This window comes from Erinaceus europaeus, chromosome 2 (assembly GCF_950295315.1).
Source record: "Erinaceus europaeus chromosome 2, mEriEur2.1, whole genome shotgun sequence".
In the NCBI taxonomy this organism is placed as follows: domain Eukaryota; kingdom Metazoa; phylum Chordata; class Mammalia; order Eulipotyphla; family Erinaceidae; genus Erinaceus; species Erinaceus europaeus.
The window spans coordinates 202575923-202602982 of record NC_080163.1 but is presented as its reverse complement, the minus strand read 5'-3'; the positions used below and the strand labels follow the sequence as shown (position 1 = coordinate 202602982).

The window sequence follows — 27060 nt, the reverse complement described above, 5'->3', positions numbered from 1 at the left end:
CGTGCACTGTAATGTGAGTGCTCAACCAGGCGCGCCGCCACCGCCTGGGCAGAGGTCGACTGCCTGGCAGGTGGCACCCGCCAGGGGGTGGGGGGGTGTCTCTGATGTGACCCGTCTGCTGTCACCCCAGGGGTGGGGAGGGGAGTCGCAGTACCCTGGAGGGTGATAGTCTCGCAGCTGCCTCTCACACACACACTCACGCACAAACGCAAACATATGCCCGTGTTCTTCTCCTGCCCAGGCCATCGTCTGCAAGAAGCTTTCTGCAAAGCTGGAGGAGTTTCCCCTGCTGGTGGCCTGGTACCAGAGAATTCAGGACGTGCCCCGAGTGAAAGCCACGGCTTCCCAGTGCGGGATCCAGTTTCTCCACCTGCCCCAGTCGCGGACCTCCTCCCGAGAACGGCAGCTGTGCCCAGCTGAGGCCCCGGGGGCAGAGGAGCAGCCGAGTGACCCTTCCTTCATAGGCGGGCCCAGGCCCACCATGACCAAGCTGATGGTACCCACCTAGTTTTCACTCCCCGCTCACTTGACGAGTTCCATGCAGGGCTTGCGGCTAGAACCCCGGGCAGGAGAGTTTGAAGGCATCTCAGCGTGGCAGGGCTAGAGCGAGGGAGGTAGGAGAGAGAGGTCATTGATCAGGAGGCTCCAAGTGCTCTGGCCCCAGAACAACAGCCTGATGTTGGCCAACAGGAAAGAACTCTGCTACTGCTGTTGGAACTAACGTCCGGCTGCTTCTCATGAGGGAAAGACGTCTCATGAACCGGTGGTCAGAAAGAGCTTAATGATAGCTCTTCTGGTGTTTTTCTTTTCAGCAGGGTGTTTCTTGACAGAAGGGAGAAACGCCCAGCAGCCTCGGTGTTGGTGCGGCAAGAGAGTGGGACGAGCAAATGTGGGACTGAGTCGAGTGCAGTGCCTAGCACCACTTGTGCCAAGTGATGCTCCAATTCTCTCTCCCTTTCTCTCTCTCTCTCTCTCTCTCTCATTAATGAAGAACTAGATCTCTTTTTTAAAATATTTATTTTCCCTTTTGTTGCCCTTGTTGTTTTTTACTGTTGTAGTTATTATTGTTATTGATGTCGTTGTTGGATAGGACAGAGAGAAATGGAGAGAGGAGGGGAAGACAGAGGGGGGAGAGACAGACAGACACCTGCAGACCTGCTTCACCGCCTGTGAAGCGACTCCCCTGCAGGTGGGGAGCCGGGGGCTCGAACCGGGATCCTTATGCCGGTCCTTGTGCTTGGTGCCACCTGCGCTTAACCCGCTGCGCCACCGCCCGACTCCTGCCATTCTTTTCTTTTTAAAAAATAACTAAGGCTTCTGGCCATTTAGATCCTTATGCCGGTCCTTGTGCTTAGCCTGCTGTGCTACCACCCGACTCCCTAGAACTAGATCTTACTGAAAAGCACACGAGCCATCAGCGTCCGTAGACCACAGACACAGGAAGTGGTTGGAGGGCCTGGGGACCCCTGCAGCCGCACCGCTCTCTGAAGGCGCCCTCCGGTAATGCTCAGCTCCTGACAGAAGGATCGCTAGAGTGTTTTGTCCTGTGGAAAATCGTTTCTCTGTGCAAACGCTGGGCAGAGAGCTCCGTCCAGCGACACGGCGCACTGTCGCCCAAGGTCGCGTGGATGAGAGGTGTTTGGGAGAGTGTGCGCAGCGGTGGATGCTGGACCCCGCCAGTCCTTGGTCCGTGTAGAAGGGCCCTGATGGACGTTGGCAGAACGCACACTTGGTCTCTGTTTGTCGATGGTTTTGTTTATCATGTTATGCACCCTCAGGTGAATGTCCCCGCGGCAAACCAGGGCATTTCCAGGTGGCTTACTACTTCTCTGTGGATCAGGGTCAGACTAGCATTATGTTTTCCTCTCAGTCTAAAAGCAGTAGGGCTATCCTCATGCTGTCATGTCGCATGCAGCACGAGAGAGTGAGCCAGAGCATCCGTCTGCAACACGCGAGGCCAGGGAGCAAAGGCAGGATTCCATGCGTGTAAGTTCCGTACTCAGTCCATTGTACTAGTTCCAAAGTGGCAACGTACTTTTTTTTTTAATTATTATTGCTTTTCAAATATAAAACTAGTTTGAATGATTTGGACAAGATTGAGAAGATAGCCAGCTGAGTAGCCCCACTGACCCATTGTTTTTTTTTTAAATATTTTATTTATTTTAATGTATTTATTCACTTTTGTTGCCCTTGTTTTTCACTGTAGTGATTGTTGTTGATGTCGTCGTTGTTGGATAGGACAGAGAAATGGAGAGAGGAGGGGAAGACAGAGAAGGGGAGACACCTGCAGACCTGCTTCACCGCCTATGAAGCGAATTCCCTGCAGGTGGGGAGCCGGAGGCTTGAACTGGGATCCTTGTGCTTTGCACCACCTGTGCTTAACCCACTGGGCTACCGCCCGACTCCCAATATTTTATTTACTGTAATGAAAGAGAGATACAAATGAATAGAGAGAGACCAGAGCACTGCTCAGCTCTGGTTGATGGTGGTGCCGGGGACCGTACATGAGATCTCAAAAGCTTCGGGCATGAGAGTCTCTGGCAGAACCATCATGCAGTCCCCCCAGCCCCTAACCTATCCTTGTCGCTGACCCTGCACGGGAGACGAGGGCTGTCGTGGCTCCCTCCTGCCCAGTCCCCACAGAGGCGGAAGGCTGGAGTGGAGAGGAGCTGCCTGCATGCCTCATGGCAAAGTACGTTTGGACTCGACCACGGTTGTGCAGAACGATGGAGGAAGGTAGAGAAAAGGCACTCGCATAGCTTTAGAAGATTCGGGTCTGAAGACACAGGGATTTGACCCCCTTCTTTCTTTCTTTCTTTCTTTCTTTCTTTCTTTCTTTCTTTCTTTCTTTTTTTTGGCAGGGGGAGGAGCTAGGCTGAAGAATGCCTAATGATGCAGTATTGGCCCTGCTAGTATAGGAAATAGGCAGCGCGGCCTTCTAGCTCGAGGTAAGATTTTGCCGAGGCATTAATGCGAATGGGTTCCGTTTCCTCTCCTAGGACAAAGGCATTGAGGCAGTGTTCTCACCCCACCCGTGCCCCACGTGGACTCTGGACTGGGATAATCTTCCTGCAGCCGTGAGCCCAAAGGAGGGTGAGTGCCTTCTCCTCCATTCTAGTCTCGCTAATCATCTGGGTTAGGGTACCTTCTTCTGGCTTCTCTGCAGTTCTCTGATTTATCTCTGGTCATATCTAATGTGCTGATTATTCTATCCTCTTTAATTTCATGATAAAGGTTACATGTATATATGAATATATTTGTATTTGACTGCAGAGAGAGAGAGCTCATCAGAAAGGGTGTGTGCAGTACCATCCACACTATCAAGTTCCTGCCCTGGAATTAGATGGGAGCCCCATAGCACCAGGGGAAGCTCCAGGGCTGTGGTGCCTCTCTCCTCTCTGTCTTTTTTTATCTGGATGAAAAAAGTCAGACTTAGAGTGGCGGACCAAAGCGTGCAAGGCCCCGATTCTAGAAATATATATGTATATACTTCCTACATTTGTTTAACACACCTAATTTGTTTTCACACCTAATTAAAAAAAATATGTCAGTAATAAATTTCTTGATCGTCTAGTAACTAGTCCAGAGTTTTTTCCTTCCAATTAATTAAAATAGTGTGTGAAAAAAAAGTCTCTCGTTAGGCTTTTAGTCATATCATTGTATTTTTCACCGTCAGAAATCATATTTGCTTTGTATGGTTATGATAACATCCATATGCGTGTTTTAATTTCATGATAATTTTTTCAGCAGTTCTTTATTATTCTGATTCTTTTTTCTAATAGCCGCTATCCATGAAGGTTTAATTCTGCTATTGATTTTTGTTGATTTTATTTCTAGTGTGTTTAATAATTTTAGACTGTGAATTAATTACGGTTACCTAAATCTGTGGACGTCTCGTGGGACGTGGGTTAAGAGTTAATTCTTGCGTGGATGGGTGGTGGTACACCTGGCTGAGCGCGCATTACAGGGCACAGGGTTCCGTGTTCAAGCCCCCACCTGCAGGGGGGAAGCTTTCCAAGTGGTGAAACAGTGTTGCAGGTGTCTCCCTCCCCCATCTCAGTATCTCTCTGTCTCTATTCAATAAATGAATAAATAAAATTAAGAATATTTAAAGAGTAGATTCTTGCATCAGGAACGTGGGCGTGCTGACGCCGGGCATCTCAGAGCACTGGCAGCAGTAGAGCTGCAGCCACTTAGTTTCAGTTTTCTGGCTTGAGAGTCCCGTGCCTTTCACCACAGCACTGCCCCCCACCACACAGGTTCTGTCTTCCATGCGGTGACTCGGGGCTTGAACCCAGGTCCCTGTCCATGGTGTGCACTATACTGTGTGAACTATCTCCCGGTCCTGGAACTTCGTTCTTGATTTTATTCGGTTTGGTTCGGTTTGGTTTGGTTTGGTTTAGTTTTAAGATTTTTCTTTTTTTTTTTTTAAGATTTCTTTATTGGGGAATTAGTGTTTTACATTTGACAGTAAATACAATAGTTTGTACATGCATAACATTTCCCAGTTTCCCATATAACAATACAACCCCCACTAGGTCCTCTGAATCCTTTTTGGACCTGTATTCTCCCCACCCACCCACCCCAGAGTCTTTTATTTGGTGCAATACGCCAATTCCAGTTCAGGTTCTACTTGTGTTTTCTCCTCTGATCTTGTTTTTCAACTTCTGCCTGAGAGTGAGATCATCTGATTTTTTTTGTTTCTGGTTTTGTTTTTTTGGTTTGTTTATTTGTTTGCTTTATGCCTCCAGGGTTATTGCCGGGGCTCAGTGCCTGCACCATGAATCCACCGCTCCTGGAGGCTATTTTTCCCCCTTTTTTGTTGCCCTTGTTGTTGTAGTCATGTTGTGGTTATTACTGTTCTTGTTGATGTTGTTCATTGTTGGACAGGACAGAGAGAAATGGAGAGAGGAGGGGAAGACAGAGAGGGGGAGAGAAAGATAGACAACCTGCAGACCTGCTTCACCGCCTGTGAAGCGACTCCCCTGCATGTGGGGAGCCGGGGGCTCAAACTGGGATCCTTACCCCGGCCCTTGCGCTTGGTGCCATGTGCGCTTAACCCGCTACGCTACTGCCCGACCCCCTCGAATTATTTCTTTATGAGAGAGAGAATGAGAGCTTCCCTCTGGCACACACAGTGCCAGGGTTTAAACTTGGGGCCTCATGCCCGAGACCTTTATCCCCAACTGCTCTCCCCGGACCACCCAGCAGCTTTATCGTGGACAGCCCCGATTCTGCAGCAGCCCAAACACCCTCCGTGGGTGAATGAGCAGACCAGCTCTAAGGCACGCAAGCTTCCACAAACGTCAGGAGGCCATTTCTTGCCGCCGACGAGGGCTGTTCTATAGCAGGTGCATCGAGTCAAGGACATCGTGACCAACAGAAATAGCCAGGATCAGGTCACCAGCTCTTTGTGGCTGCATTCGAGAGGACTAGAGAGACAGCGAGGAGGGTAGCAGACGACAGGGGACAGAGAGGCCAAGGCCGGTATGACTGCAGTGGGAACTGCCTGTGGGGCGGGTGGTGGCCGGAGTCCAAGCTCTCGTGTGAAGCTGGGCATCAGAGTGAGCGCACATAAAAGCTGAGGGAGGCCTGCGGTCAGAGCCTTCGCGAGAAGTAGTTTCCTGAGTCTGTCTTTCTCTCTTTCCTGTGAATTTATTTTATTTGAATGTGTGAGTACATGTGACCAGACCGCTGCTCAGGGAACGGGACCCGGGGCCTCGGGACCTCAGGCACGAGAGCCTGCTGCGACTGCTGTGCTCACTCGGAGGCCTGAATCTCCTGCCGTCGGTTCTGGGTTCCCAGTAGATGTCACCACCACGGCAGCTGGGCCGAGGGTTCACAGAGCTCTTAAGACACTTTCCAGCTTCCTATGAGCTGCTGATCATTTTGAAATAAGTAAGTCTGAGGACTGGAGACATAAGGGTAGTGGTTGTGCAAAAGACTTGTGCCGGAGGCTCACAAGTCCCAGGTTCAATCCCCAGCACCGCCGTTAGCCAGAGCTAAGCCGTGTGCTGGTTTAGAAGGAAGTAACAATAAAACGGATCTGAAAAGAGTCCGGCATCCCGGCAGCTCAGTCAGGTCAGAGCCCGCATCTGCGGCGGTGCTGCCGGAGCACTCGCTCTCACTCTGGCGGACTGGGGGGGGGGGGGGGGATGCTCTCCGAACCTGGTGCCCTTACGCCCTCCCCCTCTGTCCTCAGCTTGGCCCACCAGGCTCCTCTCCTCACCTGGTTCCGACAGACCAGGGTGTCTTCTTGGGACAGTGCACACCTCTTCTTATATTGAAGTGAACATAACTATGACACATGATCCAAGAAAAAAGAAGAAGGTAAAAGTAAAGGTTCGTTTTCTCCTTGGAGCTCGATTTGTTGTGACTGCTGAGGGTGCCGTGTGATGCTTTGCCCCCCTGGGGGCTGCGAGACCCCTGCTGGCAGAGAGCACTCGTGAGCAGAGCTTATGCAGACTGGTCACCAAGAATGGCAGTCAGGGCTGGTCCCTCCAGATTGAATTAGACGGTGTCTTCTGATCTTTGTCCTAAAACAAAACAGGTGTATCAAGGGCAAGGAAGTACCTGTGTGGTCAGAGACCATCACCTACAGATTATCTCAGTTAGGTTCATGTGTAGGGCATAAAGCTCACGTGGAAATTTTTGCCATTGTGCCAATAATTTGAGGACTGATTGAACCGTCAAGGAGCCTTGGATCGACTCCTGACTCTTCCAGATCATTGATTATGGAACAAGGTAATTTTGAGAATTACTGTTTGTCTCAAGAATATTTCTGCACTCGCCGATAGCAACCTCACATTCAAGCGTGAACACTGTTAACCTGGGGTCTGTTCCAGAGACCGAATTGCTTCAAAAGGTTGAAGTAGGATGTGTGTGAGTCATGAAAGCCTCTGTGGGGCAGGGTCCCGATTCCCTTCCTTGGTGCATGTGGCCAGGCAGTCGGGGAGGGCAGGGATCGGCAAGGAGCGCATCTCCCTGCTCTGAGGGCGCGTGGGGGGGTGTAGCTTACGTGTGTGGAATCCTATGTTTGCAGCGAGGATTTCCTCCTCATCTTTTCAGACTACTGTTGAGACTCTCACCATGAATAACCTCGTTTGTGATCTTAAACAAACAGCAGGGCTTGTAGGGGCCGGGTGGTGGTGCACCCGGTTGAGCTCACACACTACGGTGCTCATGGACCCAGGTTCAAGCCCCTCCCCCCGTGTCCCCATCTGCAGGAGGGAGGCTTCACATATGGTGAAGCAGGGCTGCAGGTGTCTGGCTCTCATCTTCTCTATCTCCCCCTCCCCCCTTAACATCTCTTTGTCTCTGTCCAAAACAAATGAATAGAAATATACTTTCTAAGTCTGTACAGGGCCAGAGAGCTAGCTGGCTGTGTGTGCAGCCCAGGTTCAGGGTTCCGCACTGCCTGGCAGTGGGCACGACATCAGGGGAAGCTCTGGTGCTGCCATCCCTCTCCCTCTCTCTCTCTCTCCCTCCCTCTCCCTCTCCCTCTCCCTCTCCCTCTCCCTCTCCCTCTCTCTCTCTCTCTCTCTCTCTCTCTCCCTCCCTCTCCCTCTCCCTCTCCCTCTCCCTCTCCCTCTCCCTCCCTCTCTTTCTGTCTGAATGAAAACCTCCCCCTAAAGTTGTACATGTTTGAGGGTCTGACTCTGGTGAGGAGTGGGGGGGGGAATCTCTTTATCTACTAAATTTGGGGGATTAAAAATAAATTATTTGTGTGTATGTGGTGCCAAGGCCTGGTACATGTGTGTGATTTCACCATTACCAAGCTGACTGTGAAAAAAAAAAAAATTCTTCTTGTTTCAGAGAGAAAGAGAGAGAGAGGGAGAGAAATCACAGCCCCCAAGCTCCCCTTCCCTCCCCCATTACCAGGACACTCCTGGGGGAACTAGGGCTCAAGCCAGGCCGTGCACAATAGGACACATGCCCTGCCCTGTGCACTCTGTCTGGACCCCAAAGAGTTTTTTAAAGCTCATAATCCCATTTAAGAGGCAAGAGGGGAAGCTATGTGCGGGCCCTTTGATTGCTCATACAGACTAGCCCACTGAAGCTGGTGTTCTCTGTGCTGTTGCAGCAGTGATGGTTAAAGTCAGCTTGGCTGCACAATGAGCCGTCTTGTTCTGTGTTTTGGACCATCTTCCCCCGAGTCCCCAAACCCTTTCATTACTTTAACTGAATCAGGCCCGACTCACACTGGAGAGATACCTGGAGCAGGGAAAGCCTCCACAGCTGCAGAGTCAACAGCAGCCCACAGCCCTGCAACAATACAGTTTGCTGGAGGTCGAATCTTCAGAAGAAATGACGAAATCAGCCTTACACACGGAACGAAAACTAGAGCCGCCATGCACTGACAGTGTCGTCGCTTTGTGCGAGTTTTCATGGCTTTGTGTAAATCACTGTGTGTGTGTGTGTGTGTGTGTGTGTGTGTGTGTGTGTGTGTGTGTGTGTGTGTGTGTGTGTGTGTGTGTGTGTGTTGGGACCAGAAGTCAAATTGGGGAGTTGACTGTGTGCTATGTGTGTGTGCACCAGTGTTCACACTTGCCAGGGAAGGAAAGCTAGGAAGTCTGTGTATGATTGATTACACCACAGATACTTTGGAAGACCGGGATTAGCTCAATCTGTAGAATGACTTATTGGAGCCAGGTGGTGTGACATGCCTGGCTGAGTGCATATATCACAGCGCACAAGGACCCCGGTTCGAGCCCCTGGTGCCTACCTGCAGGGGGAAAGCTTCACGAGTGGTGAGGCAGGGCTGCAGGTATCTCTCTTGTCTCTCCTCCTTTCTAGCCATCCCTTTTCCCTCTCAATTTCTGGCTGTCTCTATCCAATAGATAAAGATAATAAAAATTAAAAATAAATAAATAAAAAGAATGACTTCTTATCTTAAAACACAAATTGCCTCTGTGACGGTCCTGCTCTGCTGCCGGTACTGCCATGGGGAAGCATCTTCTCAGACGCAGAGGTTAGATGCGGTCACGCCTGCTCTCTTTGCAAAAACAGCCTTGTTGACTGTTTCCATCTCTTTGGGGACATATTCACACTTAATTTCTTCTCCAGCAAAACTAAGAAAGGAGAGGAGACCAAGCTGCCAGTCAGATAACTTAGACAGTTGCTTTCTGATTACAGCTCTGTGCTCCCATCTAATCTACATGGCTTATTGCAAAACCAGGTCATTACTGGATCCGGAGGGCTCTGATCCAACCAAGATGTCTTTAAATGATTTTTTTTTTTCAGTTTGTAAAAGTAAATGAACTTGGTAAGTTTCTTTCTGGTGAACTTTAAATCTCATAAAAAATAACAAAAAACTGTATTCAGATTTGCTCTTGGATTAGATTCTGACTTAGAACTTTTAAAAAATATTCTTTATTTCGGGGCCGGGTGGTGGCGCACCTGGTTGAGCGCACACGTCACTGCGCAAGGACCCAGGTTCGAGCCCCCGGTCCCCACCTGCAGGGGGAGAGCTTCACAAGTGGTGAAGCAGGGCTGCAGGTGTCTCTCTGTCACCCTCTTCCCTCTCCACTTCTGGTTGTCTCTAACAAATAAAGATTTTTTTAAAATTAAGAAAAAATATGTTTTATTTATTGGCTAGAGACAGAAATCAAGAGAGTCAGGGGAGAGAGAGACAGAGAGACGCCTGCAACCCTGCTCCGCCATTCGTGAAGCTTCCCCCCTGCAGGTGGGGACGGGGGGCTTGAACCTGCCTCCTGGCACACTGTACCATGTGCGCTCTACCCAGCCCCTGACTGTGACACTTGCTTAGGGGAAGGAGTGCGGCCGGTGTGTGATGAAGTCACATGCAGGAGGTCCCAGGTTCAATCCTCTGCACCATCAGAGAAGAGTGGTGCCCTGGTCAAAAACACAGGGGAGGGGGGTTCGGGCGGTAGTGCAGTGGGTTGAGCGCAGGTGGCGCAAAGCGCAAGGAGCGGCGCGAGGATCCCGTTTCGAGCCCCCGGCTCCCCACCTGCAGGGGCGGCGCTTCACGGGCGGTGAAGCAGGTCTGCAGGTGTCTGTCTCTCTCCCCCCCCTCTTCTCTCTATTTCTCTCTGTCCTATCCAGAAACAACGACATCAATAGCAACGATAATAATAACCACAACAATGATTAGGAAAAAAAAACGGGAGGAAAAAAATCATAAAAGCTGTCTGGTGAATCAGTTTTGGGTAGGGCAAGATGACATTCAAATCAAAGTCGTGAGGAGGATTTATTTGTAGAGAGGTTAACCACAGATGTGTAGGCAGGGTCTCTTAAGCCGCAGGGTCGGGACCCACAGCCATTTCTGCCAGAGTTCCACCAGCAGACCGGAGACGAGAGACCCACCCGAGAGAGGACCACAGGGGAGGGACTGAGTCTCTGTGAGAGGCAGGCAGCCTCAGGTGACCGCGGGCAGGGGTCCAGAGAGCTCAGTGATCCTGTTCCTCCTCTGTCCACCTGATCACCAGCCACACACCCCTCCGAATGCCCCACCCCGAGACTGGGGGTCGTGCAAGAGCTGGCTGCGTTTGCTGGTGGGGCCAATTCGAACTACCTGGACTAATAAAGGAACTTCAGAAGAGAGAGCCACTCACTGGGACTCATTTCCTCATTGGGAATGAGGAAATCTGAGGCTCGTGGGGAGGTGATGTTCAGGTACCTCGTGTCTGTCTGCTGGGCCCAGAACTGCGTCTTACTGTCCTTCTAGCGCTGACTGTGCCTCCCTGGCTCTCCCTGCATCCTTGCCATTCTGGTGATCTCACTCACTCACTCACTCACTCACTCACTCTCACTCACTCACTCACTCACTCACTCATACAGCCAATCTTCCTGCAAAAACCAATACAGTTTGAAATGTATTTACCTGAGGCTTGGGGTTTGTCCGTATGGGAAAATATTTTGGAATAAGGTTTTTCTGAAAATAACTGGTGTTTTTTTTGTTTGTTTGTTTGTTTTTTGTTTTTTAATGTTTCCAGGATTAATGGGGCTCGGTGTGAATCCGCAGCTCCTGGAGGCTATGTTTTCCCTTTTGTTGCCCTTGTTTATTGTTGTTATTGATGTTATCGTTGTTGGATAGGACAGAGAGACATAGAGGAGGGGAAGACAGAGAGGGGGAGAGAAAGACAGACACCTGCAGACCTGCTTCACCGCCTGTGAAGCGACTCCCCTGCAGGTGGGGAGCCGGGGGCTCGAACCAGGATCCTTATGCCGGTCCTTGTGCTTTGCGCCGCCTGCGCTTAACCCGCTGCGCCACTGCCCAGCCCCTGCAGCTTATTTTTCTAATGGCCCTCAAAGGACATCATCATCACTTGTAAATTTGGATCATTACAAATAAAACTGACGTTAACTTTTTTTTTCTCAAAGAGCAACATGTAGAAGTCTTCATATGTGACGGATGTCTGTGTCCAAAATGCACCTCAGCCCTCACTGCTAGAGTGTGATGACTGAGCATCTGAGACAGAGAGACAAAGACTGATTGATACAGGGGAAACTACAGGGAGACCAGAGCCCTGCTCAGCTCTGGCTGCTGCTGCTGCTGCTGCTGCTGCTGCTGCTGCTGTTGCTGCTGCTGCTGCTGCTGCTGGTCCCTGGGATTGAACCTGAGACCTCAGAGCCTCAGGCAGGGGAGTCGTTATGCAGAACCACTCCACCTGCTTACTCCCCAGTTGTTGAGTGCATTTCTGTTGTGCCCACACTCCGGGAGTCCTGGGCCACAGCCTGTGCTACGAATGAGAGATCTTGCTGGCGGTGGGGGCGGGGGGGGGATGATGGGGGGAGACGGGGTGCTTGTCTCACAGAAGTGGGCTCCGTGCCTTTGCAGGTGTCTCTTTGCTCCGTCACGTAGTTTGTGCTGTTGCAACAACAAGTCTTGAGCCAGTGCTTTTGTTGTATTTGCCTCGGCTGTTGTTAAGGTCTCATATCCTGGAGAGAGGATCGGAGTCAGCTGGGTCTTGACTGCCGCCTCTCTGAGTGTGCTCTTCATTGGAAAGGCCACAGTCCGCCCTCCTGTTTCACAAGAATTCCTTGCCTTGCTTTTTTCCCCTTTTTTTTCCCAATTTTATTTTGAATGAGAAAGACTAATACAGAGTTAAACTACAGGAAGACCAGAGCCCTGCTCAGCTCTGGCTGCTGGTGGTGCTGGGGATTGAACCTGGGACCTCAGAGCCTCAGGCAGGAGAATCTTTATATGCAGAACCACTGTGCTGTCTCCTCAGCCCTTGTCCTGACTAGAGGCCCTCATTAGATGGCAGCTCTAAAAAATATATAAACGATTCTCGTAACAGAAAGGACTGTTTCAGCATCAATGCAGCTTGCTCCCTTTTTAAAGAAAGCCGTAAGCTGTGGTTGGCAGAGGCACATCCTGATGTGGTGGAGCCTCTCGTTGCCTCATGACTAGCTCGCCCTTCACCCTTCCACCAGTCAATGTGATGGAACGTCCCACTGAGCGTCAAGCTCTAGTAGAGGATTCACCAACCTTATATAGCGCTTGCTTCTGGGGGGAAACATTAAATCAATCATGTGCTTAAAACGCACATATCACAGCCATCACCTAACAAAGCTGCTATTTCTAGTCACTCCATTACAATACTGATCACTTACAAAGCGGACTTGTGCCTGTCACCACACAGCAGACACCACTGGCGAAGACGTGGTGGATGCAAGCCGGCAGGCTGCTTTGAGTTGATGGGACCACGAGGAGGCTGTGACGTTTGTCACGACGGGTAGCGGCCCTGGGAATGAGCATGCTGGTGGCCGTGGAGCTGGAGTTTGTCCCTGGGAATGAGCGTGCTGGTGGCCGTGGAGCTGGAGCTTGTCCCTGGGAATGAGCATGGCGGTGGCCGTGGAGCTGGAGCTTGTCCACTTGTCCTCTCTCCCTCTCTCTCTCTTTAAGATTCGACTTTCTTTCTTTTCTTTTTTTTCCTAATATTTATTTATTCCCTTTTGTTGCTCTTGGTTTTTTATTGTTGTCATTATTGTTGTTGTTACTGATGTCGTTGTTGTTGGATAGGACAGAGAGAAATGGAGAGAGGAGGGGAAGACAGAGGGGGAGAGAAAATTAGACACCTGCAGACCTGTTTCACCACCTGTGAAGCGACTCCCCTGCAGGTGGGGAGCCGGGGGCTCGAACCAGGATCCTTACGCCGGTCCTTGCGCTTCGTGCCACGTGCGCTTAACCTGCTGCGCCACTGCCCAGCCCCCTTTTTTTAAAAATATTTTATTTATGTATTCATTTATTGGTTAGAGACAGAGAAGAACTGAAATGGAAGGAGGAGACAGAGAGGGAGACAGAGACACCTGCAGCCCTGCTTCACACGCTCCCCTGCAAGTGGGATCTGGAGGCTTGAACCCGCGCCCTTAGCTCAGTGACCTGTGCGCTTAAGTGAGGGCGCCACCACCAGGCAGGGAAGGGGCGGGAAGGCTGCCTCCCTAGTGAGCGCGTTCCCTGTCCTGCGCCTTGCACCTCGTTTAAGTCCCCAGCCCCAGCTGGAGAGCCCTGCACGGGCGGGTCACTGGAGTGTGGGCGTGTGGGCGGGCGTACATCGAGAGAGGGGCTGCCCTGAGCACACGGAGGGAGCTGGCCGCTCTCTCCTGTGGACCGTGGGCCTTCTCTCCATGGGCCTTCTCTCCATGGGCCTTCTCTCCATGGGCCTTCTCTCCATGGGCCTTCTCTCCATGGGCCTTCTCTCCATGGCTTTTCACTTACCTGTTCCTTTGCCCGGCGGTTCATCCTGCCTGAACGGGAAAGCCTTCCTGAGCTGCTCACGTGCTCCTGCGGGGATGACTGCTCGGTGTGCCTGGTCTCCCGACCCCTCGCAGCCTCTGTTCTCCCCCAGGGAGACGGTCTCCCAGAGATCCCGAGTGAGACAGCAACACATGCCATTGGTTTCCTGTCTGCCCCTCCCTGAGGCCGGATTTATCCTGAGAATGCTGCTCGCGCGGGGAGAATGGTGTGTGTGTGTGTGTGTGTGTGTGTCTCTCATAACTGTCACCACCTCCATGGGGACTGTCACAGCCCGCTGGGCATCTGACTGCGGGGGCCTGGGAGTGGCCGTCGGCCGAGGCCGCATATCTTGGCCATCAACCTGAACGCCGGCCACCTATGTTCTGAATGGCTGAGTTCCCCCACCTGCTCCTCTAGAATATCCTCAGCATCGACTTGGACCCAGCCAGACGTAGCATACTCTTTCCAGGCCACGTAGTATATCTGATCTGAGAGCGATAAGCCCCGAGGCAGACGGAAAAGGCATCCCGGCGGGTGGGTGCGTCCCACCTGGCCTGCCTCGCGCCCCGCCGGGCACTCGCAGGGCCACGGCAGCCGGTGTGTGGCCCCTGCTCCAGACAGCCGTCTACGAGAGCGCGCTCAGCGCAGCGTGACGTTGGTCTTGGGGCGCAGAGACTGGTTCCAGCAGGTGAACTCCGGGCTGTTTTCCTCTGCAGCCCTTAAAAAGGGACTGTTCAGGCTCAAGTTGGCGTGCTACGTTATCCCTGTTAAGGCACAAGCGTAACAAGGCGTGGGTCTGTCAAACATTCATCCCCCATAAAGAGACTTTTAAAAAGCAAGGCGTGGGGTTTTCCTGCATGCTCCTGTTCTTGGGCATGGCCATGAGGGTCGGCTTCCACCTATTTCTTTTCCTGTGCATTTCTAAATCAAAGCAAGTTCTGGGCTCAGTTGTTTTCAGTTCCGAGAATTCACCCCAATGCTGCCTTACTAATCACGTGTCCTGAAGAGCAGTGAGTTGAAGAGGAGCTCTGGAATGCCTCACGTACCTGCCCTGTTTGCGCAAGGAACACAGCCACAGGAGCCAGCGTGAAGGGTCAGCGCGGGGTCCAACTTCTGACAGCGTCTCCCAGTGGTCAAGGCGCCTCAGACTGAGGACGCAGGGGTCTTATCAGAGATGGTGTTCTTTGTATGAAGCCTTCCATCATCAGTCGACCAGGAAAGACATCTCTTGTGGGCCAGGAGGCCGCTCACCCTGAAGAGTGAACACTTGACGGAGCGGGAGGACCCGGGTTCAAAGCCCCCTGCAGCACACACGGTGCAGCTTTCCCCCAGAACAGCAGCGGCGGAGGCAGCTGGGAGGCAGCACGGTCGGTGACAGCCAGCAGCTGGGTCTCCTGCAGAGACCCGGAACCGAGGAGGGCAAGTCTGTCTCTCACTGGAACGTGCCCTCCCCTGGCTGGGCCGTCCCCCCGCTTCACTTAGAGCCTAAAGGCATAGCACCCGTATAGCTGTTTCTCACTCACTCCTCACACAGCCTTCCCAGTGAATATCCCCCTGCTTTGTCCCTTCCTGAGATATTTCCCCTCCAGGCTCTTCTTGGCCCTGTCTCAGTGTCCTCACCCCTGCCGTAAGGGATCTGTGTCCGGCGGTCTTCACGGCAGCGTCACTGGCGGTACGTGCGCGGCTTCGGGGGCCAGTACCGTTTGCTCGCTCTCCTCGCCTGCTGCCTTTGCCACTCCTGCGTCTTAGTCGGGTGACAGTTTACCCCCCACCCCCGGGCCTCGGTTTCCTCATCTTCAAAAGGGGGGTGGGGATGTTAAGAGCTGCTTTGCAGGGTGGTGGTAACGTTGTGAGGCGAGATGACTGTGAAGTACACAGGACACTGACATCGATAAACAAGGTCCCGTGAATTCAAGGCACTCTCCATGACCGCACAGATCAATTGTTTAATTAAAGTGATGTCCATCAAGCCTCCCCCTATTCTGGGACTGGCGGCAAGCAACGCAGTGTTTCAGGTATAGTGTCTAATACATACGATCAGGAAAGAACAGCTGAGGTTCAGCGAACTCTTGTAGAAACTTGGCAGTGCTTCATTCACCTGGGCTTTCACGTCCGAGGGGTGATTTTGATAGGAAGAAGTGAGTGCCTTTTAAAAATTTTCTTACTGGGAGTCGGGCGGTGGCGCAGCCGGTTAAGCGCATGTGGCGCAAATCCCCAGGACCTGCGTAAGGATCCCAGTTCGAGCCCCCGGCTCCCCACCTGCAGGGGAGTCACTTCACAAGCGGTGAAGCAGGTCTGCAGGTGTCTGTCTTTCTCTCCCCCTCTCTGTCTTCCCCTCCTCTCTCCATTTCTCTCTGTCCTATCCAACAACAACGACATTAATAACCACAACAATGTTAAACAACAAGGGCAACAAAAAGGAAAATTAATTAATTAATTAATTAAAAAATTTTAAATTTTCTTATTATCCTTATTTATTTATTTATGGGACAGAGACAGCCAGAAATTGAGAGGGAAGGCGGGGCTAGAGAGGAAGAGAGACACCTGCAGCACTGCTTCACCACTCGTGAAGCTTTTCCCCTGCAGGTGGGAACTAAGGACTCGAACCCGGGTCCTTGTGGGCTGTAAATGTGTGCTCAACCAGGTGCACCACCACCCTGCTTTTTTTTTATTTATTTATTGGATTAAAGGTTTACAGTCAACAGTAAAATACATGTGTAGCATTGTTTGTACATGTATAACAGTTCCCAGTTTTCCACATAACAATTCAACCCCCACTAGGTCCTCCTCCGCCATCATGTTCCAGGACCTGAACTCTCCCCACCACCCCAGAGTCTTTGACTTTGGTGCAGGACACCAGCTCCAGTCCAAGTTCTGCTTAGTGTTTTTCCCTTCTGATCTTGTTTTTCAACTTCTGTCCATGAGTGAGATCATCTCAGGTTCATCCTTCTGTTTCTGGCTGATGTCACTTCACATGATTTCTTCAAGCTCCACCCAAGATGGGGTGAAGAGGGTGAATTTGGCATTTTTAATAGCTGAATTCCATTGTGTATCTAGACCACCACTTGCTCAGCCACTCATCTGTTGTTGGACACCTGGGTGGCTTCCAGGTTTTGGCTATTACAAATTGTGCTGCTGTGAACACAGGTGCATACAGATCTTTTTGGATGGGTGTGTTGGGTTCCTTAGGATCTATCCCCAGGAGAGGAATTGCAGGGTCATAGGGCAGGTCCATTTCTAGCCTTCTGAGAGTTCTCCAGGCTGCTCTCCATAGGGCTGGACCCACTGACATTCCCACCAGCAGTGCAGGAGGGTTCCTTTGTCCCCACAAGCTCTCCAGCATTGGTTGCTACTTTTTTTTGAAGCCACAGCATGAAAGCTTCCTCCTTCAAGGCAGTGGGGCCAGGCTTGATTGACCCTGGTCCGCACACATGGCCAGGCAGTGCACTCTTTTAGTGAGCTGTTGTTTTGGCCTCACTGTAGTTTTAACAACTCAAATGCACGCTGCCTCCAGTTACTGAAACTCACACGCACGTGTGTCCGTGTGACTCTTTCACGGCAGCTTGAAGGTCCAGGCCTGCATGGGAACCTGGCCTTGCACATTTTGCTTCCAGTAAGTGGCTCTGTTGACTGCGTCTTTGCCTCATTTTTTTTGTCCTTGTTTGAGTTAGTGAGACGGCCAACGGTTCTGAGATGATGGACTGTTGGGGATTGTCATACCACTGCTCTCCACTGGCCCACGTAAGTCAGAGAGGACAGGAGCCAGGAGGCGGTGTGGGGCAGCTGCAGCTGTCGGATAGACGAATACCGTCAAGAGCCCTGTGCCCTGTGACTTGAAGGCTGCTTGGCTTTAAGGAAAAGTACATTTTGAATGACTTGTATTCTCTACAGTGTAACTAGTTTTATTTATTTATTTATTTATCTATCTATTTTTACCAGCAGGGTTTGCTGGGGCTTTTTAAAATATTTATTAGTGATGGATAGCAGTTTACAGTGTTACAGGATTACGGGGGTGGAGGGGCGGATGGGGGCGCACCTGGTTGAGCACACATATTACAATGCACAAGGACCCAGGTTCAAGAAGCTTCCAACGACCATCTTATGGTGATGCCAGAGATAGATTTTCACCACCGGCTGCCAGTCGGCTGGTCTTCCCAAGCCTGAGGCTTGTCAGCGTGGGCAGTCATGGTATTTATCTCCTGCCACGAGGGGCCATGTCTTCAGTGCCTGGTTTTACTTTGTCCTCGAGCCCAGAGTCCTGGTTTGTTTGTCGAGGTGTAGAGAATGGAATAGAGACATCCACATGCCCCGATATATATATTGCCTTGAGGTCTTTTTTTTTTTTTCCTTTGAACTTCTTAAATTCCATTTTTTTTCTTTTGAAACAAGAATGGATGTGTGGCTCCATGAGCGTCCCCAGCCAGGGGTGATCCAATCTTGCTGCAAAACTGGGGGGGGGGGGGGGGGGAAATCCAAGTATTTCTGTTCTTAAGGAAAGGAAGAATGAAAGCAGAAGCGTACTTTGGGGAGGTGTGTCACAGAGACTAAATGACCCCACTGCTTCTGTGGCCTCTCAGTCTGTCAGGAAGCTCTTGTCCTCCTTTGCCGGGGACCGTGTGGGCCTGGGGAAGCAACTGGACACTCCGGGCATCTCTCTCACAGCTGCCAGCGAGGCCCACGACTGGGGAGGGCCGTCACTGGGGGTCAGCTCACAGCCCCAAAGCCCCAGAACCTTCCCAGCAGGAAGTGCTTGTCAGTAAAGGGCCTGAAGTGCTTGGTCAGATGTCCAGGCCTCTCTGTCCATAGGCCTCTGGCCTCCGAGGACCACTGGCAACTCTGAACAGCAGCCGCGTCTGAAAGCACAGGCCGAGGAACAGCCAGCAGGCCGGAAAGGGAAGGACGAGGAGAGCAGGAGGATGGGGAAGCCAAGGGAATAACAGGAGAGAGAAAGAAGAAAAGGAAAGGAAAGAAAAGCAAACAAGAAAAGTAGGGGGGGGTATTTGTAGTGCCAGCACCAAGCCGCTGCGCTACCGCCTGACTCCTGATCTTCATTTATTATTGCACAGAGACAGAGACATTGAGAAGGGGACAGGGAGACAGAGAGGGAGAGACCCCTGCAGCCCTGCTTCACCGCTCATGAAGCTCCCCCGCCAGGTGGGGACCAGGGGTTTGAACCCGCGTCCTTGCGCACTGTGCTGTGTGCGCTTAACCAGGAGCACCGCCGCCTGGCCGCGAAGCCTCTAAATACGGTTTCTTCCCGGAGAGAAAAGTCGGTGTCCTGGGCGGTGCAGTGGGACACCTGTGCCGCCTCCAGCGTGTGGCAAGATCTGGGCCCACAAGTGTCCATCTTGAGCCATTTTCCGTCCTGGGCTGCTGCGAGGAGCAGGGAAATGCGGGAGTGAGCCCGCGTCTCCAGAACGGGGCGCTCTCACATCCGGCCTGTGTCTGCGTCCTGTCTCGAGGAGTCTCTTTCCCTTGACATAATAATTCTCTGAGTGAAATCTCCATCCCGTCTCTTTTTTTCCTCAGTAACGCCGGTTGTCCTTAAGGTGACTTTTCATGATCTCTTTCCCACATTCCTCATCTCTTGTTTTTCTCCTCTCTCTTTTCTTGCCCATCTTGTTTTGCGTCTGGAGTTTCCTCAGTCACGACCTCGTTCTTTCATCTGCAGCCGCAGCTGACTCCATAGCCCTTCTGTGAGGTGCCTGCCCGCTGTGGTTTATAAAGCCTCTCCTCCATGGAAAGGGGGGGTCTGGCCGTGTGCAGGGCAGCGCCTGTCCCTGAACCAGGAGGCGGCCTACGGCCTACGGCCACCTGGGGCGTCTGTGCAGTGGGCTCCCTGTCCTGTGATGTGAGCAGACAGATACGTGTGTGTAGGGGGGTGGCCCCCACTCTCCCCGCACCAGACCAGACGCTGGGCTGGGGTTCTGCCATGTGTTTGTCTCTCACAGCACTTCCCATCAGACGGAACCGTTGTGTACGTTTTGCAGGTGAGAGAGCAAACGCTCGGAAAGATCGGGTAACTTGGCACGCCCAGACAGCCCAGAAATGCCCAAGCCCGTCTTGAACCGCCAGCACCTCTATTCCTTCCACAATGCCGTTCTTAATCTCACGGCGGTGGCGGTACACACACCCAAGGAAAGCAAGCTCCCATTTGCTTTTCAGTCATACCTCTCTCTCTCTCTCTCTCTCTCTCTCTCTCTCTCTCTTTTTTTTCCCTTGTTGGCACCATCTTCAAATTTCACTGGCTGGGCTCCAGATCTACTGGGAGGAAATTGAAAATAGAGAATGTTGAAATAAACATTGTAGCAGCAATCAGCTTCTTGCCAATAGCTAGGGAGGGAGAGGAAAGAACTATAAAGAGCTGGGTAAATATATACTAATTGTAATAAAAATGAGACTTTATAACTGTTGGCATTATTGTAGTGTTGTTTTTTTTTTTTTTGGTTTATAGCTGTATGTTTATAAGTATAACTTGGATTCATGATAGAAAGATGACATTTATGGGAGTCAGGCCGTAGGACAGCGGGTTAAGCACACGTGACGCAAAGCACAAGGACCGGTGTAAGGATCCCGGTTCGAGCCCCTGGCTCCCCACCTGCAGGGGAGTCGCTTCACAGGCGGTGAAGCAGGTCTGCAGGTGTCTGTCTTTCTCTCCCCCTCTCTGTCTTCCCCTCCTCTCTCCACATCTCTCTGTACTATCCAACAACAACGACAACAATAATAGCTATAACAATAAAACAAGGGCAACAAAAGGAAATAAATAATAAATATATTTTTTAAAAAATGGTGACATTATATTCAAAAACAAATTAAGGCCGACAGATATGCATTCAACTTGAATTTCAAAATTATAGAAAATGTTGGTTGTAACTGCAAAACAGCATTCTAAGTGATTCTAAAGGAAGCACGAAAACAAAATATAACGGTACCGTGGGATATTTAGTGGAAGAATGACTTTATGGATCAACATGAATGAATCTTATAGATGGTGGGAATGTGTGCCCTAAAAAGTACATAGTGTAAATCTATTCTGTCTGCAGTTTAGAAATGCCCACAGCTAGATACGGTGTCACACACACACACATTCCTGCAAGCATGTACATACCTGACAAAAGATTCTGGTTCTTAGGGCTGTTTCAGTTATCCGAAGACCTTTAATTATGGGAAGTAGTTCCAAAACTAGAAATGATTGGTTTACTGTTGCTGTTATGACCAAAGAAATGTATAATGTGTGATACCATATATTTAATCAACATATAATGACTAGATGACACTAATATTTGTGTGTCTACCTACCTATAGAGCTTCCTTTATACTGGCCTGTTGGGTGCGAGGTGCATAAGACGGTTTTGTCAGAATAGTGCATCACTGATCTATAGACTGCAATGGCCCTATTATTTTTATTTCTGTATATCATGACAAAGTGCTCATTTTCCTTTTGATTTCAGAGTAAGCCAGACAACCTTTGGAGTTCATGTTTTTTGTTTTTAACATTTATTTTCCCTTTTGTTCCCCTTGTTTTATTGTTGTAGTTATTGTTGTTATTGATGTCGTCATTGTTGGACAGGACAGAGAGAAATGGAGAGAGGAGGGGAAGACAGAGAGGGGGAGAGAAAGACAGACACCTGCAGACCTGCTTCACCGCCTGTGAAGCGACTCCCCTGCAGGTGGGGAGCCGGGGGCTCGAACCGGGATCCTTACGCCGGTCCTTGTGCTTTGTGTCACCTGTGCTTAACCCGCTGCGCTACCGCCCGACTCCTGGAGTTTGTATTTTTATAACTAAGGATGCTAATATAAAATACTTTCTACAGAAGGATTTAGAACTGTTAGGGTTTAGAAAAAAAAATCATCTGTACCCACTTGGAATATGTGAGAACTTTTCTGAAAAGTTCACTTCAAGCCAGAAACCTCTTAAAATACTAAATTATGGGAAGCTTGGTGTATTTCCTATTGTGTTCGTTTTTAATTTCATTATTATTCATAAGTAATACTTTAATGCTGATTGACATCCATGATTAAGGGGGGAAATGTATTCATTGTCATTTCTCGCTGCATTTCCTGATGGATAAAACAATTTGTTGTCCTTCTGGGTAAAGGAAGATTTTCCTGACTTTTCATTTCATCTGAAGTTTGGGGGTGGGGGGTCTGGAATATTAGGTCGTTTAGTTAGTTACTGCTTTCTAACAGATGGCTTGGGGATGCAGAGAGCAGCATGGGTGCCTTGGAAGAAGGTCCCTTTTCCCATACAAAATGCTTCTTACTTTTCCTGGAAACTAATCTCTTGAAAAGCCGATACCCCCAAATCAAACAAAGTGCCCTTGTCAGTGCTGAGCCAAACTAGGTCAGGAAGAGATTAAGAAGCTGGCAGGGCACTAGCCGGAAGGAGTCACAGTGTTTGCTCCTGAAGGTCACCCTGGTTATGTGAGAGTTTGTAAATTACCAGTTAATCCAGACCCTGCCTCCTAACCTCTTAGTGTGTGAGCCCTTATTGCTCCTCTTGTGCATTTGATAAATTGCTTTCTTGGGAACTTTGCCCACTGCCTCCGTCAGAAATGCTTGGTATCAGCAGTAAAACTGGTGTGTTTCTTCTGCCCGCTTCTCGCAGAAACATAGGTCAGTATATATGGACAATCCACCGCCTCTGTTTCGGCTGGTGGTCTTTCTCCATTCCCCTTTCTCCTTTTCTCTGAAAGCGTTCGACTCAGTAAACATCTGAAAGAATAGAGCGGGTACAAAGAAATAGTGTGGGTTTAGGTTGTGGGTAAAACACAGGCGTTCGAAGGCCCACTGATAACCCCGTCACGTAAGACGAATGGCCATAGCGTAGGTGGACATTCCACCCATTCCCATCCGTGAAATAGCTGAGTGGCTCTGGGAATGGTCGCCAAGGTGTGGGAAGCTCCCTGACTTAGGGAAAGTGGGTGTTAAAGTGACGGCTTCTCCGCAGCTCCGTGCCGGCGGCTTTCAGGATAGCGGATGAGCTCGATGCTGCAGAGCACTCAGGCCTAGCTCTGGAGAGTGGGAGCCCCCCAGCTAGCAGGGCAGGTTCTTAGCACCCCGTTCCGTCCGGTCAGGGAACGGTGCTTGTTGTCTCCATGCTGGCTGCTTCCTCTGCTCTCGACCACGGCCCTGTCTCTGTCTGTACACGGACTGGACTAGACCATGAGTTTGGGGGTTCTCCCATCTTTATAACTGTCCAGATCTCCACTCAAGGGAGTGGGTCCCAGCCACTATTCATCCTCACATCGGGTTTCCCAAGGCAGTTCAGTCTATAACGGCTCCATGTCACCTGTCTCCCAATTTTCGGAGGGAAACAGGGCCGTCCAGAAGTGTCCCGGCTTCGTCTTTCCCCACCTGCCAGTCGCAGTCACTGCACACTACAGGCCCGCCTGGCAGAAGTGTCCCAGCTTCGTCTTTCCCCACCTGCCAGTCGCAGTCACTGCACACTACAGGCCCGCCTGGCAGAAGTGTCCCGGCTTCGTCTTTCCCCACCTGCCAGCCGCAGTCACTGCAAACTGCAGGCCCTCCTGGCACCTCCCCACTTGAGCCCAGGCTTCCACTCCGCACGACTTCTCGCACCCTCGCTAGATCTACCTCTTCCAGGCCAGGCCCACCCGAAGTGCTGGCGTAGCTGCCGGTTTCAAACTCCTTTCTTAGCTGCTTGGCCCTACAGCTGGCCCTGCTCCCCTTTAAACAGAACGCCCAACACGTCTGCGTCTGCACCGTCTCGGCCTCCCTCCCCCTCCTCCCAGCCTTCTGCAAGTTGCAGGGGTGCACAGCGGACGCTCACCTACCCTTCAGATGTTCCGTGTTAACTGTCCTGCCTTACTTTTCTTACCTCTTAGGACACTCAGTGCTTCCTGCAACGTTCACAAGTTCTTTGCAGTGAGCGCGACGTGTCTCCCAGAAACACTTTGCTCTCTCTTCCTCCCTGCCCCCCATCCCATTTGTTTTGCCACCGGGGGTACTGCTGGAGCTCAGTGCCCGCACTGTGAAACCACCTCTCCCAGGGGTCATTTTTTCCCCTTTGTTTTCTCTTTTAAAGTTTATATGATAGGACAGAGAAAAATTGAAAGGGAGGAAGAGAAAGAGAGAGAGACTAACAGACCTGCCTCCCCATTTGTGAAGCTTTCCCTTGCCAGGTGGGAAGCAGGGGCTCAAACCTGGGACTTTGTGCATGGTAAGGTGTGTGCGCAGTAAGGTGCAGCACCACCTGGCCCCTCCCCAGGTAGCTCTTAAGGGCAAGGGCGCTGTTCCAGGTCACCACTGCCCAGTGACTGCTCGCAGGGAAGCTGACAGGAAGCAGATGCCGCGGCCACATTCAGGCTCCTGACCGCACAGCAGAGCTCTGAGCCTTTCTCTCCACCTTTAGCAGCACGTAGCAGCTCAGCCTGTAGTTGGCACTTTTCTTCATACTCCTTTTTTTTTTTTTTCTTAAAAAAAAGGGGGGGGTTGGGTGGTAGCGCAGCAGGTTAAGCGCACGTGACACAAAGTGCAAGGACCAGCATAAGGATCCCAGTTCGAGCCCCCAGCTCCCCACCTGCAAGGGAGTCACTTCACAAGTGGTGAAGCAGGTCTGCCGGTGTCTGTTTTTCTTTCCCGCCCCCTCTGTCTTCCCCTCTTCTCTCCATTTCTCTGTGTCCTATGCAACAAAGAACGACATCAACAATAACAATAATGACCACAGCAAGGCTACAACAACAAGGGCAACAAAAGGGGGAAATAATGGCCTCCAGGAGCAGTGGATTCATGGTGCAGGCACTGAGCCCCAGCAATAACCCTGGAGGGGAAAAAAAAAAAAAAAGATGTATTTATGTTCATGAGAGAAAGGTAGAGACCAGAGCACTGTGAATCTCTGGCATATGGTGGTATCAGGGATTGAACCTTGGACCTCTAAGGCCTGAGTCATGCAAGTATGGTTCAACAGCATACACACATTCTCTCACTTACTCTCTCTCTCATTCTCTCTCTCTCATTCTCTCTCTCTCTCTCTCTCTCTCTCTCACACACACACACACACACACACACACACACACACAGGTTTTCACTGGTACTTCAAGCCTGCATTCTTTCACTTCCCCTGGACTCTTCTTTTTCAGGTAGAGTGAGAGACAGAGAGGACAGAGAGGGAAAGAGAGACACCATAGCACAGCTTCACCGCATGAGAAGCTTCTGTGCAGGCGCTCCCATAGGGGGCCAGGGGCTCGAACCCAGGTTCTCATACATGGCAAAGCGTGCGCTCCTCTGGGAGCACTGTCTCCCGGCCTCCTTAGATTCCTTTTCCCTTGCTCTCTGTCCCCTTCTCCTTTCCTTCTCTGGCCCCAGTGCCGCTTGTGCCCCTCCTGGCTGCCCCACTGAAGTGCTGGCTTCCCGGCCTCACACAGGACTGAGGTCAAAGTCGGAGCCTAATAAGAGTTAACTGGATATTGGAATTCCTCTTGCCCTTCTGCTCACAATAGAGAAAATGTGTGTGTGTGTGTGTGTGTGTTTATGGGTATGTGTGTCTCTGTGTTTGTGTGTGTTTCTGTGTGTCTGTGTTTGTGTGTATGTCTGTGTCTGTGTGTATGTCTGTGTTCTGTGTGTCTGTGTTTGTGTGTATGTCTGTGTCTGTATGTGTGTGTGTGTGTGTGTCTGTGTGTCTGTGTTTATACTTTCAGTGAAAGTCTTAGTTTCTTTCCTCTTGAAACATATTTATACTTTTACAAAATGAGTTTAGCAAAAGTTTAGCTCTTTCTGTGGGCTGTATAAATGAATGGGTTATTTATAGTTTTGATGCTGCTTATTAATCCCAATCTTTTTTTCCAGTAAAGCAATATGATTCCTTAAAAGGTTACTAAAACTCATATGTTAGTCTAGAGTTCTGCTTTTATTCTAGGTCTTACAGTCCCATCAGGATAACAGTATTTATCTTAGTGTCGTGTGTGATCCTCTAGAAAATCTACCTGTTGGGTTAGATTAACTATTCAAGGGAAAATGCTCTGAACTTTTTTATTAACTTGAAAGAAAGCAATCATATATATGTTATAAAATCAGAGTAAACTAATGGAAACCGAAGGAAACTTCTGACTGACCACAATTTCTTGGCTGGCTTTTTGTTTGTCTTACTCTATGTATTTGGTTTCTCCACGTGTTACATGTGTAGAGATTAAATAATGGGCAGGAAAAAAAAATACAAGTCTGCATACCTAGTCTTTGCAGTTCTTGAAAGTGTCCTAGAACTCCACCCCAGTTTTGCAGAGGAATATTTCTCCGGCCTGCTCTGGGGACATGCAGACATGCAAATGTCACCCACAAATGCCCATGTGCCACCGTCTTCTGGACCCAACAGCAGAGGTGAGCTCACTGGATGGAGAGCCACTCAGAAGTCTGTTTCTCTGGGTACCTAGGAGCACTCCGTCACGAGCAAGGTCTCTCAGGCCACACAGCCAGCGGCGGCCGTCAAGCATAATCACACACACGTCCAGTCTTAACTGTGCTGAACACCCAGCGTGCCAGAGATTCACGTCAAGTTCTCTGAGTGAACGTCCAGGGATAAATAGCATGATAAGGAATTCACGTGAACCCCTGATCACAGTCTTCACAGTCTCACGTTCAAGGGAAATGCTTTTGTTGCCTTCTGCCCAGCCTCAAGTCCGACGCCTATAGCGAGTGTCTGAGCTTCATCGGTTCAGCTCAAGGTCCGAGCAACCTCCCTAGTGCTCAGTGTCCTCCTCTGGAAAACAGGGGTCTTCTTAAATGTTTTTAACATTGGTTTACAAAATGGCAGTGTCTCACGGATAGACAGTTTCATACGCATGTTTTCTGAGTCTGTACAATTCTCTGAACCCACCACTGAAATGCCAGCATCCCTACCCCCCACCACTTCCCCACCAGATAACCACCGTAGTTGTCACAGTGTCAAAGAGACAGGCTACTTTGTTTTACAGGTTTATTTGCTTTAGTAATAGCTACATTCCGCTATCAGTGAAACCACCTGGTAATTGTCTTTGACCTCATATCTCAGAAAATTCATATATATATATGTGTGTGTGTGTGTGTGTATATATATATATATATATATATATATATATGTAAGGTTTTTTATATTTATTTATTTTCCCTTTTGTTGCCCTTGTTGTTTAATATTGTTGTGTTTATTGATGTCGACGTTGTTGGCTAGGACAGAGAGAAATGGAGAGAGAGGAAGACAGAGAGGGGAAGAGAAAGACACCTGCAGACCTGCTTCACCGCCTGGGAAGTGACTCCCCTACAGGTGGGGAGCCGGGGGCTCGAACCGAGATCCTTTGCCGGTCCTTGCACTTTGCGCCACGTGAGCTTAACCCACTGCACCACCGCCCGACTCCCTTATTTATATA

The 27060-nt window shown here is 50.3% G+C and overlaps 1 protein-coding gene across 2 annotated transcripts in view; it reads left to right on the top strand.

Moving 5' to 3' along the window:
- The window catches only part of GSTCD (glutathione S-transferase C-terminal domain containing), a 53468-nt gene that overhangs the window by 13914 nt on the left and 12494 nt on the right, over window positions 1–27060 (top strand). For both annotated transcript variants that reach the window (XM_060186318.1, XM_060186319.1), the window contains 2 exons: window positions 242–496; window positions 3000–3093. In XM_060186318.1, coding sequence (XP_060042301.1) covers window positions 242–496; window positions 3000–3093 — 349 coding nt within the window. The remainder of the gene's footprint in view (window positions 1–241; window positions 497–2999; window positions 3094–27060) is intronic.